General features: G+C 36.7%; 1 protein-coding gene across 1 annotated transcript; it reads right to left on the bottom strand.

The window, feature by feature from the left end:
* Positions 1-520: 520 nt before the first annotated feature.
* LYPLA1 (lysophospholipase 1) lies at positions 521-13,474 on the bottom strand. Its single transcript, XM_041473691.1, has 8 exons — positions 13,418-13,474; positions 10,312-10,377; positions 8,760-8,807; positions 7,843-7,913; positions 7,204-7,277; positions 6,315-6,416; positions 5,530-5,706; positions 521-4,036 (listed from the first exon to the last, which is right to left on the bottom strand). Exons 3-8 carry the CDS (start codon positions 8,798-8,800, stop codon positions 3,983-3,985), a joined length of 519 nt encoding a protein of 172 aa, XP_041329625.1. The 5' UTR covers positions 8,801-8,807; positions 10,312-10,377; positions 13,418-13,474; the 3' UTR covers positions 521-3,982.
* Between the last annotated feature and the right edge of the window lie 2,015 nt (positions 13,475-15,489).

Raw genomic sequence — 15,489 nt, 5'->3', positions numbered from 1 at the left:
CAAAACCTAACTTGGTAAGTGATTTTCTTTTCAGTAACTACAAGTCATTGTTCTTCTCTATTATAGTATGCATATATTACCATACAATACATTTTCAAGGAGCCTCTAGAGTGCCTGTTTCACAGCATGTAAAAGCTCAACTTCATTCAGGTAAGTATGGAAAAAATCTTTAGTACTTGCCCAAATACCAATTTAAATTTATTTCACAATGATTAAAAATTGAAAGCTTTTACATTTTCCCTAGTACAGAAATAATTTCCAAAGTTAAGATTTCTTATCATAAATAAAATTAGTAAAATAAATTACATTTTAGATGTTTATAGTAAATATAAATGGCTTATATTTCTTAACACAAGGAGTAAGTGTTCAGTATTTGTTTATAAAATTTAAGAGAGACAGGCCTTTTACATACGGCTTCATTAACATCTTACAGTTTGCCCTCATCACATCCATCAACCCAAATAAGACCTCTACATAAAAGATGCATCCAAATGATTTCAATGAAGTGCAGTATACTCCATTAGAGAGAACATGTTTTAATTAACAGTTCTAATACCAGTTACAGTGTACAGTACTTTTACTGATCTACTGTGTTGTAATTATACAAGATAGGACAAAGAGACCAAATCATACAGCCCTCACCCCAGTACAGACCCCAGTAAAGTTTTACCTCAAGAATAGCTGGAAAATTTGGCTTATAATATGCAATTCAACATGTTTATTCAAAAGTGGGCAATATATTCCAAAAAGAAGTCAGACTTCTAACAGCACAAAACTGCAGTCCAATTTAAGTACCATTTTGAAATTAAGAACACATTAAGGAGTTAGATACCCATTGAAACAGATCTGCAAGCAAGGTATTTTCTTATCAATGCTTTCACAGATTTGATAGACATCATCTCCTTTGGTGGAAAGTCTAACATTACAAAGAATAGACATTATTGGAAAGTTTCAAATTGTAGCTTAAGAGTATAAGACATTCATATTTAGAACACTGACAGTCCAGCTTCTCCATTTTAATAGAATACTATGAAAACTCCCCCATCAGACTGAGTTATTATTCAGCCTCAAGTACATGCATTATAATAACAATCCCAGCATCAAATCACTTCAGGTAGTGAAGATGTTCAGCTGCAAGATCATACACTGAGCTTTCAAACCAGCTGGGAAATTACAAAAGACAGGAGCTCAACATATACAAGTGTAACACGGCAGGACACACAAACTTGAAGTTTCCTCTAGCTTCTGGGCTCTTTAAGAACTCCCAACTACAATATAAACATATACTCCTGAATTTAAAAAAAAAAAAAAAAAAAAAAAAAAGAGGAGTATTCTTCCTAGAATACAGAAATTCAAAGTCAAAAAATTTACTTTTACTGGCTTTGGTAACACAGCTCTTTGTAGATATAGCAAGCAGCAAAACAACGATACGAAAAAGAGTCTTGTTATGATAGCTGAATGTTTGAACAAAGTTAACACATAAAAAGCGTTTCTAGAAAAACATCTGAAAGCATCATGACAGTGACAGCTGAAGCTGGCTTGGATTAGAGCGTCTACGTACTAGAATGTGACCACAAACTGTAAACACAATTCACCAACTTGAAGAAAGTGTTATGGAGCTAACACAGAAGGAAACTAGGGCAGATCTCATTTTAACATTTTAGAAATACTTTTTAAAAACTAATTCTTGAAGAAGGAAGAATATGTGAAATGAGCACACAGCCAATTAGAAGTTAAGACAGATGAACAGTTATCAACAAATCGACAAACGGAACATGAAAATAATGAAGGAAAAATTAGAATCTTATGCAAGAACTTTGGAAATACACCAATGCTCAGGAAATTATTTAGACAACAGGGGAATGAAAAGAAATCTAAAAACTAGGAGAAATAACATATAGTTTGCTTACCAAGACTGCAATTTACTAGAATTGCAAAATCAGCTAGTGCAGTTTGGGAATGACTCCAAGCTAGGACATAATGTTTTCTCAAGAGAACTTTGGCACAACTACAGTAAGAATATCATGGTTTCTTCTGTGAACTAAATTAACTGAAAGACAAATTGGCAGATCTATAGAAGAGAGCGACTGAGAGAAATTACTAATTAAACTTCAAAGTTAATAAAAATGCCCTCTTAACTACACAGATGGAATATCTAAAACTGTTTCATTACCATTTAAGAAAAAACTCTTTTTCAATTTTACATATTAAGAGATGTTTAATAATCCAGAGAAACTGGATTAGAAAAGAAGCAGCTTCCTAAAAATGAAGTGCAACATTAAAAGAAAAAATCACTGAAAACTGGTTACTCAGACTAGGTAAACAGGTCAGATCTCTGGCAGCAGCAATGTTAGAGGAGAGATATAAAGGTGCAATTCCTCACGTATGTATTTGTACTGGCAGATAGCTGATGTAAATCCACATGCACTGTAAGAGGACCCCTGGGAGAGGAAAAGTACCTTAAATTCAGGTGTGTAGCACAGTGCTGACATGACAGATACATCCAAAATAGAAATATTCTTTGACTGAAATCATGTTACATGTTAGAACATTGTTATGCAGCAAATTATGCAGTAAAAAGCGTAGTGCATTGTTCTAAACATTCCTAGTGTGGTGACAGCCTCTGAATGCCACAGAACAGCTGCTCCCAGTAGTAAATTATTCAGGCTCTAAACTGAAAAAAAGCTATTGAGTGTGCATCAACTCCTGCAAACCAGTGCATTCTATAATTTTGAGGTTCTGAAAGAAGAAACATTCTGTATCTTGTAAATTTACTCTTTTTTTCACAGGATATTCAAATGCCTAGGCTACACTGATCTGGGAAAATGTAGAAGGATATATTTTTAAAGAAAATGCATTGTCTCTATTCAGAAAAAAAAAAAAAATCAAGTCTCAACATGTAATAAGAGAAGGTATTATATGGTATCATCTAAAAGTATCACTTTAAAGTTTAGCTAAGTTACATCCCAATTGCACTTATATTTTTAGCAAAAAATAATTCAAGTAAGTGTGTGTTACAAATGAGAATTCAACAATACACAGAACTAGCTAGCTGCACTATTTTCAGTTATTTTTTCCAAAGCACAGAGGAAAAAAATCAAAACAATATTCTGTAGTGGTTTATGTGAAATACATAAACAAATAAGAACTACAACTAAAGCATCAGATGAATATTCAGCATGAAAACATGAATTTTTTAATGAAACTCAAATTAATCCTATGCACTTTTTCAGAATTCTGTTCCAAGTCAACATTTGCAATGAGTTTAAAAGAAAAAAGACAATAAGACAAACAACAGTCTAATAAGGAATGAGTCCCTTTAGAATTTCCACAGTGTTTATCTATACGAACATTTTAAAATTGAGGTGGCTTAAATATAAGAAATACCTTTGCTGACTTCTAGCCATTATAGAACAACCATCCTTATCTGTTAAACAATTAACATATAATCCTTAAGCTTCATCCCTGGTAGCATTTATTTTACCATCATATGCCCACTACATTTCATGTTCTGTACTTTATGCCCACTGTGTTTTATGCTGTGTCCTTTATGCATTCATTACATAAAAGAAATGCCATATGTTTTCAATGAGTTTTAAGAACAAATCACATTTCAAGTAAAACTAAACTGGTCACATCTATGTTGCTCACTTCAATTTAGTCTTTTATTACTTGTACAAATAGTTTGAAATTCTGCAATCAAGAAAAAGAAATAATCAGACATCTTAAAACAGTTACATTCTGTCATTGTTATCAAGTTCCCTCATTCACATCCTTCCCAGCACTGGGTGAAAAATACTAAAAAGATTACCATTTCTTGTACATGTGCATTATTTAATCTTCATTGTAAGTATAAATTTGCAACACAGTAGTAACACTGCAGGTATAGAAATAATGTTTCCTATCAGGCATATGAAAAGATTTAACACTCTACCACAGTTGATGCTGGTGTATTTATATAGAAGGCTTCTCACAGATCAGTTCAGTCTACAGGAGGTAGATGTTTGTCTATGAACTGTTTTACATCCATCATCTCCTGTTTAAAGATAAAAATATGTATTAGTTGAAGTCCTCTACTACTACTATTCAGCTACACTAAATCATGCTTTAACATTTGAGTTATAATGAGCAGCAGGGCTAGAAATATTGAGCAATCAGTTACTTAATTACCACTCTGCACACAAGTCAAAGCTGATAACTTCACAGTGCTGATATGCACTCAGCAGAGGCTAAAATACAAGAAAAGCAAAGACTACTTTTTCTCTCCCTCTGAAGCTGAACAGGCAAGCTACATATTATAGTGATCTTGATAGCACCAGACTGACTGTGTAGCTAAGGCCACAGCTTCCTGTATACTTTCAACTTTTACAAGTTAGCAGCAGCATGAAAAGCTAGCAATTCCTCCTCCTAACCATTCAGTTTCATTTTCAGCATGCTTCCTTCCTTAAGGAAAAGAAATACAGCAAACAAGACTGAGAAACTAATCCATGGTAATCTTTTTTTAAATTAAGTCACTGTCGTAAGAAAGAACACATTACTATATATTTGTGTAACAGCTCAGCAATATTACAGCCTAAATGCAATTCTACTCTGTAAATGTTACAAAGAGGTTGTTCAAAGTTACAGTTCCCACAAGATGCAACAATCTAAATTAACAATGTTACTGCTGCTGACAAATGGCAAATCTGTTCTTTGTCTCCTCTTTGAGTTCTTGCTCCCATCACTTACTTTGTGTGAGTTCTGACGCTCCAGTCCCCTACAGCTGCAAACACTGAAGGCTGCAGCTTTTGCCATTTTAGCAAATTCAAATGATTCAAGGAAGTTTCTGATCTGCCCCAGAGCCGGTACAAGGAGGAAGTGAGGGCTACAAGGTCAGGAGCAGAGGGAGTCCACTCCTTTCTGGCAGCAGGAAGTTATTACATCAGCTCAGCTCTCTGCTCAGCCAGAACCATAAATGCAGGTTCTGAGGCTGCCTCTTCCATAGTGTCAGACCTCCCTCCCTCCCTACTCCTTCGATGTCTCCCTCCACAGAACTACCACGATTCTTCTCTCCAAAACACCATCTTGGATTTATGCTATGAGAATTTGTCTTTTAATTCTAATTAGTTTTGGGGTTTTGTTTGTTGGTGTTTTTTTGGTTTTTTTTTTTTTTTTTTGTTTTGGTTTGGATTTTTTTTTTTTTTGTTTTTTTGTTTGTTTTTTTTTTTTAAACTAGGCAAATAATAAAAATTTGGAAAAAAGAGCATTTTATAGACCAAGTTGCCTAGTCCCCAAAATACAGTCTTATGAGGAAATTCTCACTAGTCATATAAACTTTTGCTTTGGATGCTTTTTTAGCCCAGAATTCAGTAACTCATCAAAAAGAAGTAGCATGAAGCACTTATTAATTTTAAAAAAAAAAAAAGAAACAAAACCAAAGCAAATTGAACAAACAAAAACTACCCCCCCACGAAAAGCCTGTAAATATTAGTTTTGAGGGGAAAAGAATTAACTATACCCAGCAAAAACAGGGTGCATTTAGAAAATTACCTCAAGAGATGAACTGTGCATCATGCCAGAGTAAGTCTTGAAGGTTACATTGACTGGATTTATCATAGTCTTCAGCTTCTCAACAGTGAGGGACCCAAACATTACAGGAACCAGGGGGTCACAGTCCCCGTGGCACTGAAGAACAGCAATATCCTTGTTGACACCACTGATAGGGCCCTGGGAAGGGTGGAATTAGACAGGAGAAGAGAAAAAAGAGACACTAAGTAGAGATAAGACTAACACCTTTGAAATAAAACGACCCCATGACACTATACCCTGTGGCATGACAGCAAATTGAATTCTGAGGGGAAATAGTACAACGTATAGTCTGCAAGCAGCTCCTTATCAAGTAAAGCTTGGTACCTGATAACACATAAAGCTCAAAGACCTGCAAATAAAATTTTGGCAAAAAGTTTTGTAACAGAAAGTCATAATTTTTAGCCAAGTAAAAAAACTGAAACTTTGCTCAAATACCCAGTCTCTAATAAGATAGTGCCTTGCAGAGAAAACAAATGGCAGACAGAAAATTAACCTTCAACAAAAATTTATTATATCCTTTAAATTTTCTAGTAGTGTCATTTTCAGCAAAAACAGCAACTGAGTGCTTCTTCATTTTCCTTACTTAACAAAATCTAAAAATTTAAGGCCCTATTTTAAAAACTTCCAAATTATCAAACACCAGTCATCATCTGGTAATAATGATGACCACTAATTCTTGTACAAGATTCAATCTTCAGAGATACTCACTCCCCAAGTGCAAATCATCTCAGGAAAGAAACAAATACCTGAGGAAAAGAAGCCCGTAGAGGAAGCCAACAGCTGAGGGCTATGACACCTGCTAATTTCTGATGTGTTGTAAGAGCTGTATACAGTGATAAAGCACCTCCCTAAAATAAAGAGATATAAGTATTGTTAGAATAATGACAGTAAAGTTCTTTTTAATGTTTGCTTCAAAATCCCTGATTTCTCCTTTAAAAGTCTTTTCCTACTGCAATCTATTCTTCTTTAGAGCCAACAACTAAAACCAGTATTTATGTACAACGTTTGTTTTGCTTTTTCTCCTCCCTTCCAAGTCCATGTGGTCAGTTCTGAAGTAAGCCACCAAATTTACTGGAACTAACAGCTGTCCCAAAAAACCCCAAAACCAAAGACTATTACTCACAACATTTTATCACTGTAATCATTTTATCACAACAGTGTTATCACTGCTTTAATATTTAATTTATTTAATTCATTTGCATGTAGACTGGGGGAGTTGATGTACGGACCAATTAATCAACTAACCTACCTACCACAGATGCCTTACAAGAGTAAAGGAAAAGATTTCCCAAATAAATCCAGACCACCAAATATCTACCAAATTCAATTAAAAATATGACCAAAATTTTCAAGCAAAGCTATGTAGATTCTGTGCATAAAGATTTTAAACAGACTAATTCTTTTAGTACCTTTTTTACACATGTATGTTCATTTTCCAGTGAACAGTGATTATTTGCATAAAACCAAAAAACTTCATTTGTTAAAGCAAATGAAAATTGACACCTTAAAATTTTAGAGGCATCTAACATCAGCTGATTTCAGTTTAAGTGGCTGGATTTCTGAAGTTAATAAAGCTAGGTTACTTCCCTAGAAAAAAAGACAATGGCTCTTTCCAACAATACTTCAATACTTTACCTGAGAAAAGCCTCCCAGAATAATTCTATTAGAAGGAATTCCATTTTTTACTTCTTGATCTATCAGTGCTTTAACTGCAACATAAAAAAAGGCCAGTCATTAAAATCCACTCCATTCTCTATAAAGTCCAGAAGAGAAAGATGCCTTCTTCCTGACATCAAGAAAAAGCTAGTGAAGGGAAAATCTAGGCTGCTATACATTAAAAGTACCAGAAGAGCACAGTCAGAAATGTCAGTGCCGCTGTATCATTTCCAAAGAGGAAAACATGCAAACAGGTCTTGCAAAAGCACCAGTGCTGGGAAGATGGCATCCTCTTCCAAGTAAAAGCAACACAACTAGATGCTAATACTGCTCTGACCTGCTGCACTACATAAAAGCTCTTTAAAAAACCTACACTTGTTCCTGTATTTCAGAATATGAAGTGTTTATATTGGTGAATTATTCTACTTACTAATAAAGTTACAAAACAAACAAATAATAAACTAAATCTAGCTAAACTTTGGTTAGTGATAATACCATATACACATATTCTTTTCCCTAAAAAAAATTGGCTTTAGAAAACCTGTTTCAGATTGATAGTTCATTTTCAAGAATACCTGAAAGTACTTTTAAGACATCAAAAAATACTCTTAAATATACCATTCTCTGCTGCCTGCTTGATCCCAGCTTCATCTTCCTGTGAATCTGGAGAAAGTCCAATGATATCAAACCTTACAAAAACATCAACAAGAGCATTACTCATTAGAGCATCCATTCCACTTCCTTAATACATAAATAATGAAATCTGGATGTTTTCCAGACAAAAATGTTAACTGTCATATTGTTTAGTACCAACTACCCATTGATCACAAGAAACAGTGCACAATCTGTGAATGTGGCTTAAAAGACTAAATCTAGTCAACAAGGCTATTCTGAGTTTTGACATCTTCTGTAATTTACTGCAGATTAAGCAGCACAGTTTTGATATTTGCTCAAAAAATATTAGCAGGAATTTTGCTGCATGTAGAAATTAAGGCATGGTTTGAAAAAATACAAGAAAAACAAACAAGTTACTTTGGGGGGGTGTGGCAGAAGCCCAAACTCCAATAAAACTGAAGACTGGTTTCAGATCATTGAAATCTACCATGTTCTTCTTGTTCTCTATTCAGAATCGATGTTCTAAAGAACAGTTTCTACATATCGTACTGACCCACCAAATATTACTCACTAGTAGCAATATTTCCACTCCAAGTCTCTACTTCTACTGATTAGGAATTCAGACACAATGCACACTACAGACCATACCTGTAGAATAAAATGGGGTTTTGTTCTAAAACACACAGATTAGTCCTGAGGAATAATCACTACCACAGATACAAAATGATAATTAGAGTGTACTCATGACAGCCCTTTTAGTTCTGTTCTTTTATCAGAAGAGAACTAAAGTAAAAAGGTTTACACTTGCACGTGATTAAAACCAGATACTCAGGTTGTTCATGATTTTAAATTAAGAACAATGAGTTCATAGCCCCAGATATAATTTGATTAGAACCATCTGCATTTGAACAAATACTTACCATGATGGCATAGACATGTTCATGTTCAAAGAAACAGGCATAACTGGCCTAGAAATGAGAATGAACAGTCCTGACATAAGATATATACTGAAATTCGATAATGCAGATGCAGTAACATCATGAAATTGCATATCCTCTAACTCTTACTTTTAAGCAGTAATTAACATTAACTGGTTTGCAGCATCTGTTGAAGAAACTCTCTTGAAACCTGCCAGCCCAAACACATTTAATATTCAGGGTTGAATTACCACTCTCTATGGAGAGCAAGCAAAACGTGAATGGGCTGCTTTAAATGTGCGTGTGTGCGAGTGCATATATCTCATACACGTATTTTTAATATACATATATTATTTACTTATTTTTAATTAGGAATTATTTATCACAGCTCCATTCACAAGTTCAGGGGATTAAGGCACCTTATACAGCAGCATCACCAGGAAGCAGCCAAAAGCAGCACATGGTGGAGCCTGGCCACGCATGCTTCTGTCAACAGCTGAATCTGCTTAGGCAGTGCCTGCCCTCACTGCTGGACTCCTTCCCAGCCCTGTGCTGCTGTGTGCCATCTCTTCTGTCACAGCAAGACAGCTTCAGTGGATCATGCCATGGATCAAACCTGGCTTGAGTTTTAATCTATAGGAGCTCAGCAGCATAAGTTCTGCGGGGAAGGACTGAAAGAAGACAAAAGGCAAGCAAAGAAAACAGCAGATATTGCTAAGCTCCTTTTGAATGGTTCAGCAAAGCTGGGACATGTGGTAAAATAAATAAATAAACCACAGCTCAGCAATACACCACAACATTGCTTCCTTCTCTCCCTATCATCTCTACTCCATGTCTGCCAAGACCACTGGAGCAAGAGACAATCTGAATTTTGTGTTAAAATAAATTAAGATTATACTTTATTAGTTTTTCTACCACCAAGTCAATAGTAGATAAATCTTACTGCCTTATATACTGACACCTGACCATGCTTAGAAGTATTTCACTTCTCAAATTGCACACAAAGACAGTTCAAATTGCATTATTTGCTAAAAATATCAATATCTAGTCAATCTTTAAATTTCTCTGTAATCTACGGCAAGTTTCAATCTACTATACACACACCCAAGTTTAAGTACAGCTGGCTAATGCAAATTATATGTAATGGTAAGTAAAATTTTAAAAAATTATTCCATGATAAAACTGTTTTTGACAAAATATTGTTGGGGGGAAAAAAGAAACAAACAAACAACTCAATCCACTGGGAAAAAAAGTAAAAATAATATAACTTTGTACCTAAGACTTTCCAAATATGTTCTCAGTCTGAATAAGTACCAGAACCAAAGTACAAAAAAAATGCAGTTTTACCGCAAAGTAAATCACACAGAATTTCCTCTAAACAAAAAACATTTAATAGCATCAACACTATTTTAGAATGGGCTTTTATATAAAAAAAACAAAATGCAGGGATAGCCAGATACCATCTCACTTCTGAGGTGTCTCTGACATCTGCACAAGTGTCTTAACAGATAATGTCTCTACAGAAAAAGGTAAAACAAGAAGGTTACAAACTTACGCATGTGGGCAAATGTATTTCACATGGGGGCTTTTGATACCAGCAAGTGCTTCTGACCATCCGTGCCTGTTAACAAAAACATATTCAACTGCTTTTATGTTTTGGCTTAGCTCTTATTTCTGAGCTGGTGCATGAGCACAGACCAAATATGAAACATGCTAAATTAGATCAATATAAACACACTTTTAGAAAATGTTTACATCAACCACAGTATACTATGAATGTAGTAGTAAACTTAGAAGGTTTGTTCAGCCCTTGAATGCTTGTGGCATATATATAGTCAGAAAGACTTGATCTAATTTGGCTGCCATAGTTGTGGTGCAGCTACAGAAATTTCACTTTGGCTCCAGGCAAAGCCTACTCTGTATCTGTCTGGCTTTATTAATTTGTGTGCCACAACAGATGCACACAGGTATCCTGCTTCCAGGCAGCACAGAGGCTGCCTTGCTGCTCCTGCAGAGTTAAGACAGCTTCTCTGACAGCCAGCTTGGCATTCTGTGAACCACAATTCTTGACGTGGGACACTAGCAAACTGACACCTAAGCTAACTCCACATGGATCCAACCCAATCAATCAGCCCTATTAACTCCAGCTCAGCTTGAATGCTCCTGGATTCAGGCAGTCCTGAACAACACCCCAGACTGCAGTAGCTTTTTAATCTCAAGCAGATGCTGTATATGAATGCCCATAACAAAACAAGATCTGCACAGCAGGTGAGTTGATGAGCTTCCTCCAAACCAGAACACTGGAGCGCATAAGGTCAAGACTCACTCCAGGCCTCATCTAGACAGGAACTGGCCTTGACCCAAATCTGAACCCATGCACAACCACTGCACATGCCTGCACTTGGCTTTCCAGAACACCCAATAGCTCCTATATTTCCTGATTTTTCTCATCACTTAGTATTCCTAACTCACCCACTAAATTAGATACTGGAAATTTGGTTCTAAGCAGGGAACACCTTTAACAAATTTGTCAGTGATACAGTTGAACTAATCAGACCAACAGCAGACCAGCCATAAAAGTATGATTGGTTTAGTTTTAATACCATCCTGAAAAGTTAATTAATGTATGCTAACTGAAGGCATTTCCAACATACTGACATCACAGACATTTGAAACACTGACTGTAGTATCTCAGCCTATTTCCTATCAGTACTTTTAGATATATTATTAACAAATTGCAGGAAATATGATTTGCACAATATTTGCAATATTGCAGAGGGTTGAATAAGAGTCTAAAGGAGAAATACCACTGAGAAAAAATAGTTACATAAGAATTTGGGGACATTTTTTAGCCAATTATGAAGCTTAAGTTGACAAATTTGAAAAGCAACATTGTGTACATACTAATGCAGACTCCTTAGAAAAATTCTCTATGCTGCACCTTTTATTCAGATTTTGACAAGTATGTACCAATGTTTGAGTGCCGTATATACAGGAGCTAAGACAGAAAAAGCATGTAACCTCTGTTAAACGCTTTCCAGAGTAAGAAAAATGCAGCTGGTAAATGGAAGTGATCAATTTAGAAATTCATGTGAAGTGGAACAGATCAGTTTAAACTGGAGGAAGTTATAAAATTGTTAATAAGTTTGCTTCAGACAATTTTTTGGGTCACTCCTACAGCTTTTACTTTAAAAAACCATAAACAACAGTATGTCAAAGGCAGTCTATCTAATCTAATCTGCAGCAGATTAGAAGAAGAAATACACCTAAATCACTGTATTTCCACAGAGATGTCATGTCTTGCCAAATGCAGACCTTCCAGTATGCTCACTGCATTTGCAAGATTGAGGCTGTGCATTAGCTCTAACACTGAAATGGAAATACCACCTTGTCCAGGGAATACAACTCAGGTTAAAGAGAAAGTGTCTGTTTTTTATGCCCTGCCAAAACAAACACCAAGCCAATTTGCAAGAACTCAAATTCCAAAATCTCAAAAGATTCTGCAATCACTTGCTGAGCATTTGGTGCCAAGATGCAGGCAGTACTGCTGCCTCAGCTGCATCCTACCAGCAGAAAGGAAGAGGGGTAATGCAAACAAGGTGTTGTGTAAGCACAACAAATCAGAGCAAAACCTCCACTTGTAGAATACTGCCAAGTGCATGGACTTGACTCTTTTCTAACTTACTAAATGCCCAGGTTATGCAAGTTTTAATTCTGACAGCTAATTTGAGTTAGTACTTTGGAAAAAATAACACAGCAAGTTTCAATCTAGAGGCAACATTCAAGTTCCAGGTAACAAAAAAAAAAAAAGTTCTTAAAAAATTTATGTAATTTTGGCTCAAGGGAGCACAATAGACAAAGCATTCATGCTACTTATTTTCAGTATCTAAGTGCCAATTCCTTTAAAGTCTTCCACTAAAAAGGCTTCAACACTCCCTTAACTAGTTAATTCAACGACTTTAATGAATGCATGCTTATTTCTGGGCACACACAAGCTTCAAAAGGAAACATTACATCAGAGCTAGAATGCCTCCCAGAAATTCTCTACTCTTTCCATTTCTACTCAAACATAGAAATAACAGGAACAAGGCAACAGAGCATTACACATTTTATTTGGAGGGGCGTTTTTTGGAGTCTGAAGACCGTATTTCAGAGTCAGAAATCTGCAGACATTAGGTGACTAATTTGGAGTTTGCTTATGTAAATCAAACAGGTCTGGGTTTTAGCATATGACATATTAATGAAGAAACCACGGACAAACTGCAGCTATTGGCAAACCAACAATCCAGAAGTCTGGAATAAAAAAGAACTTTAAATTTAGACAAACACAGGAATAACCAGAAACCCACTCTCAGGAAAGCAAATGATCAGAAAACCACAGACTTCTTTTTCTACGAAGTTTGTCTCAGGAACAAAAGAGAGATCACATTCAAACCAAATTAAGGGAGTAAAGTTTTCAAGGACTTGATGGAAAATTTTAATTACACAGTTGTCACCATCATTGCAGGACACATGAAGTTTTATCTGCTGTTGGCTGCTGCATTCAGTAAAGGGCAAAATAAGAAGCTTAAGTAAATTTTAACTGCTCACGTGTTTAAAATATGCAGGTTATATTTGAAAGTATAATAGCTACTGAGTATGCAATAGATCAGAATACACACCCAGTATCTCCTAATCCGTGAAGAAAAATGACCTGAGGGAAATAAAAGAGCAACAACACAAAAATAAAAAAAAAAGAAAAAAAAAAAAAAAAGAAAAAGACAACAAAGGCAGAGGTTTAGGATCACTGAACAACCACGCGCACCTCGCCCACGAGCCCACCCAAGGTCAGGCGCAGTTCGGAGCGCGGCACCACTTTCTCCCAAGAAAACTCCGCTCACTTCCCCTTCCCGGCCCCGCCGCCATCAGCGGCCGCTCCCCGCGGGCACCGCTGACCTTCCAGGTGCCGAGCCCGGCCCGCCTCTGGAAGGGAAGGCAGGGGAGAGACCCGCCCGGGCCGGGCCCGGGTGGGAGGGGCGCGGGCGGGCGGGCGCCTTGTGCTGTGCTATAAGGCCCGGGGGAAAAAGGAAATTACGGTAGTCTTAAATAGGTGAAATATAAAAGGCTAAGTCACGGGATGGCAGGAAAAGCAGCACCAATATAGCAAACAGCAGGGCTAGACGGGGCTCATCTGCACTCATCGGGTCAGATGCCTCCACCGCCGAATTAAATCTCTCGGCTTACAGCTCCCAAGTCACTGATTCTTACTCATCTTGAAATGTGTTAGGCTATTCAGGCACTCTGGTTGAAGTTACTGGATCATTCCAGTCCATTCCAAATACTTAGACCAACTCTGAATATGTATGGCAAACACATTTCTATCAGAAGGGAATACTTTGTTCTTTGTCTTCTATTCCATACATCTTTGTCAGATATTTACTCCCAGAAAATCAATATGCTCATTGTGTTTGCCGGGTGGTAAGTGGCTGCCGTGGATGCTTGTTTGGCAGCTCCAACAGCAGCTGAACGCACACTATGCTTCTTTCACATCCTTCCCACTGCTGTGTTCCATACCAAACAGGGACCATTTTTCACAAAGCTTTTGCTCATCATCACCAGCATTGGCTGCATAAAGTCTATTGGAGGAGCCTTTATGGCAGCTGTGTGACATTAAATACACATCCTCTTTTGCCATGATTGTTAGGCTGCTTCGATACATAGTATTGATGCCAGGGCATCCCTATTATTGCAAAAAATTGATTATTTTCACAGGTAACTTTTTGTGGTTTGATTTGTCTCTAATTTAGCATGTGCTCCTGCCTCATGTACTGTACCCAGCTCAAGTCTGTTAAGAAAACACAGTTTATGCACTAAAAATTCTTCAAAGATTAGGAGCTGCACATTATGTCAGGTGCTTATTAAGTATGCTGAACCTGACTCTTGCTCTAGATCATCTTTTTGGGACACAAACAAAATTTTGCTTTCCATCTCTGCTATTTACCATGTAAATGTCACTTCCATAAGGTGAGCTGCTGCTGAACCTCCAGCCTAAGAAGTAATAGTCTGCTAATAAACAGAACAAGATTTCAATATTTTAGTCAGTAGAGCTGGAGTGATCTTACCTGAATTCCCAGTTGCTGCTAGCATGGCACTGGGGGCACTGGGGAAACGTGAGCTCTGCATGGATTGGGCATGGGGCAGTCTGCTGGGCACAGACAAGTGTTCCAGAAACTGACCTTCAGGAATGCCAAAAGAATTGCTGAAAACATCTGAGCTGCAAACCTTTCAAAACCTGGTACATTGGCTTTCTCTTCATAGTGAGATATCTATCTTAGGTATTTATCTATTATAGTGAGATATCTGTCTTAGATATCTATCTTAGGTACCTGATTTGAAATTTCTGTTTATAGCAGTGAGAGTTTTACAAGGCAAAGCATGATTTAAATTATGTCATTTTCCCTGCCCTAGAGGCTAAAATGGGCTTAGATAAGACAGTTGTCCATGCCAGCATCTTGTGTATTGTTACAATGTAATTTTTCTCAATTTTTTTGAAGGGGGTAAGAAGCTACACAGATTTCATATTGAAACTCACAGATTTCTGCAGTATGATTGTCATTTTACCTCCATTTATTCTCAGAGCTGGCAGAGCTGCTGCCTGATCCCTTCTCCAATCTGAAGCAGACATTGGACATGGAAGAAGGTACTGTCAAACAGAAGTTTTGGGATGGAGAGCAGGATATTACACTGAGGAGTA

This window comes from Pyrgilauda ruficollis, unplaced genomic scaffold, assembly GCF_017590135.1.
Source record: "Pyrgilauda ruficollis isolate IOZ18807 unplaced genomic scaffold, ASM1759013v1 scaffold30, whole genome shotgun sequence".
NCBI classification, from domain to species: Eukaryota; Metazoa; Chordata; class Aves; order Passeriformes; family Passeridae; genus Pyrgilauda; species Pyrgilauda ruficollis.
Note: the sequence above shows the minus strand (reverse complement) of the source record. Positions and strands in the feature narration are given on the sequence as shown.

Excerpts from the sequence above, each read along its gene's own strand:
- LYPLA1 (XM_041473691.1), bottom strand. The coding sequence starts at position 8,800 with ATGCCTGTTTCTTTGAACATGAACATGTCTATGCCATCATG. Across the intron at positions 7,914-8,759 it reads AACATGTCTATGCCATCATG|GTTTGATATCATTGGACTTT; the intron begins GTAAGTATTTGT and ends TGTTTTTGTAAG. Across the intron at positions 5,707-6,314 it reads TACGGGCTTCTTTTCCTCAG|GGCCCTATCAGTGGTGTCAA; the intron begins GTATTTGTTTCT and ends CACCCTTCCCAG.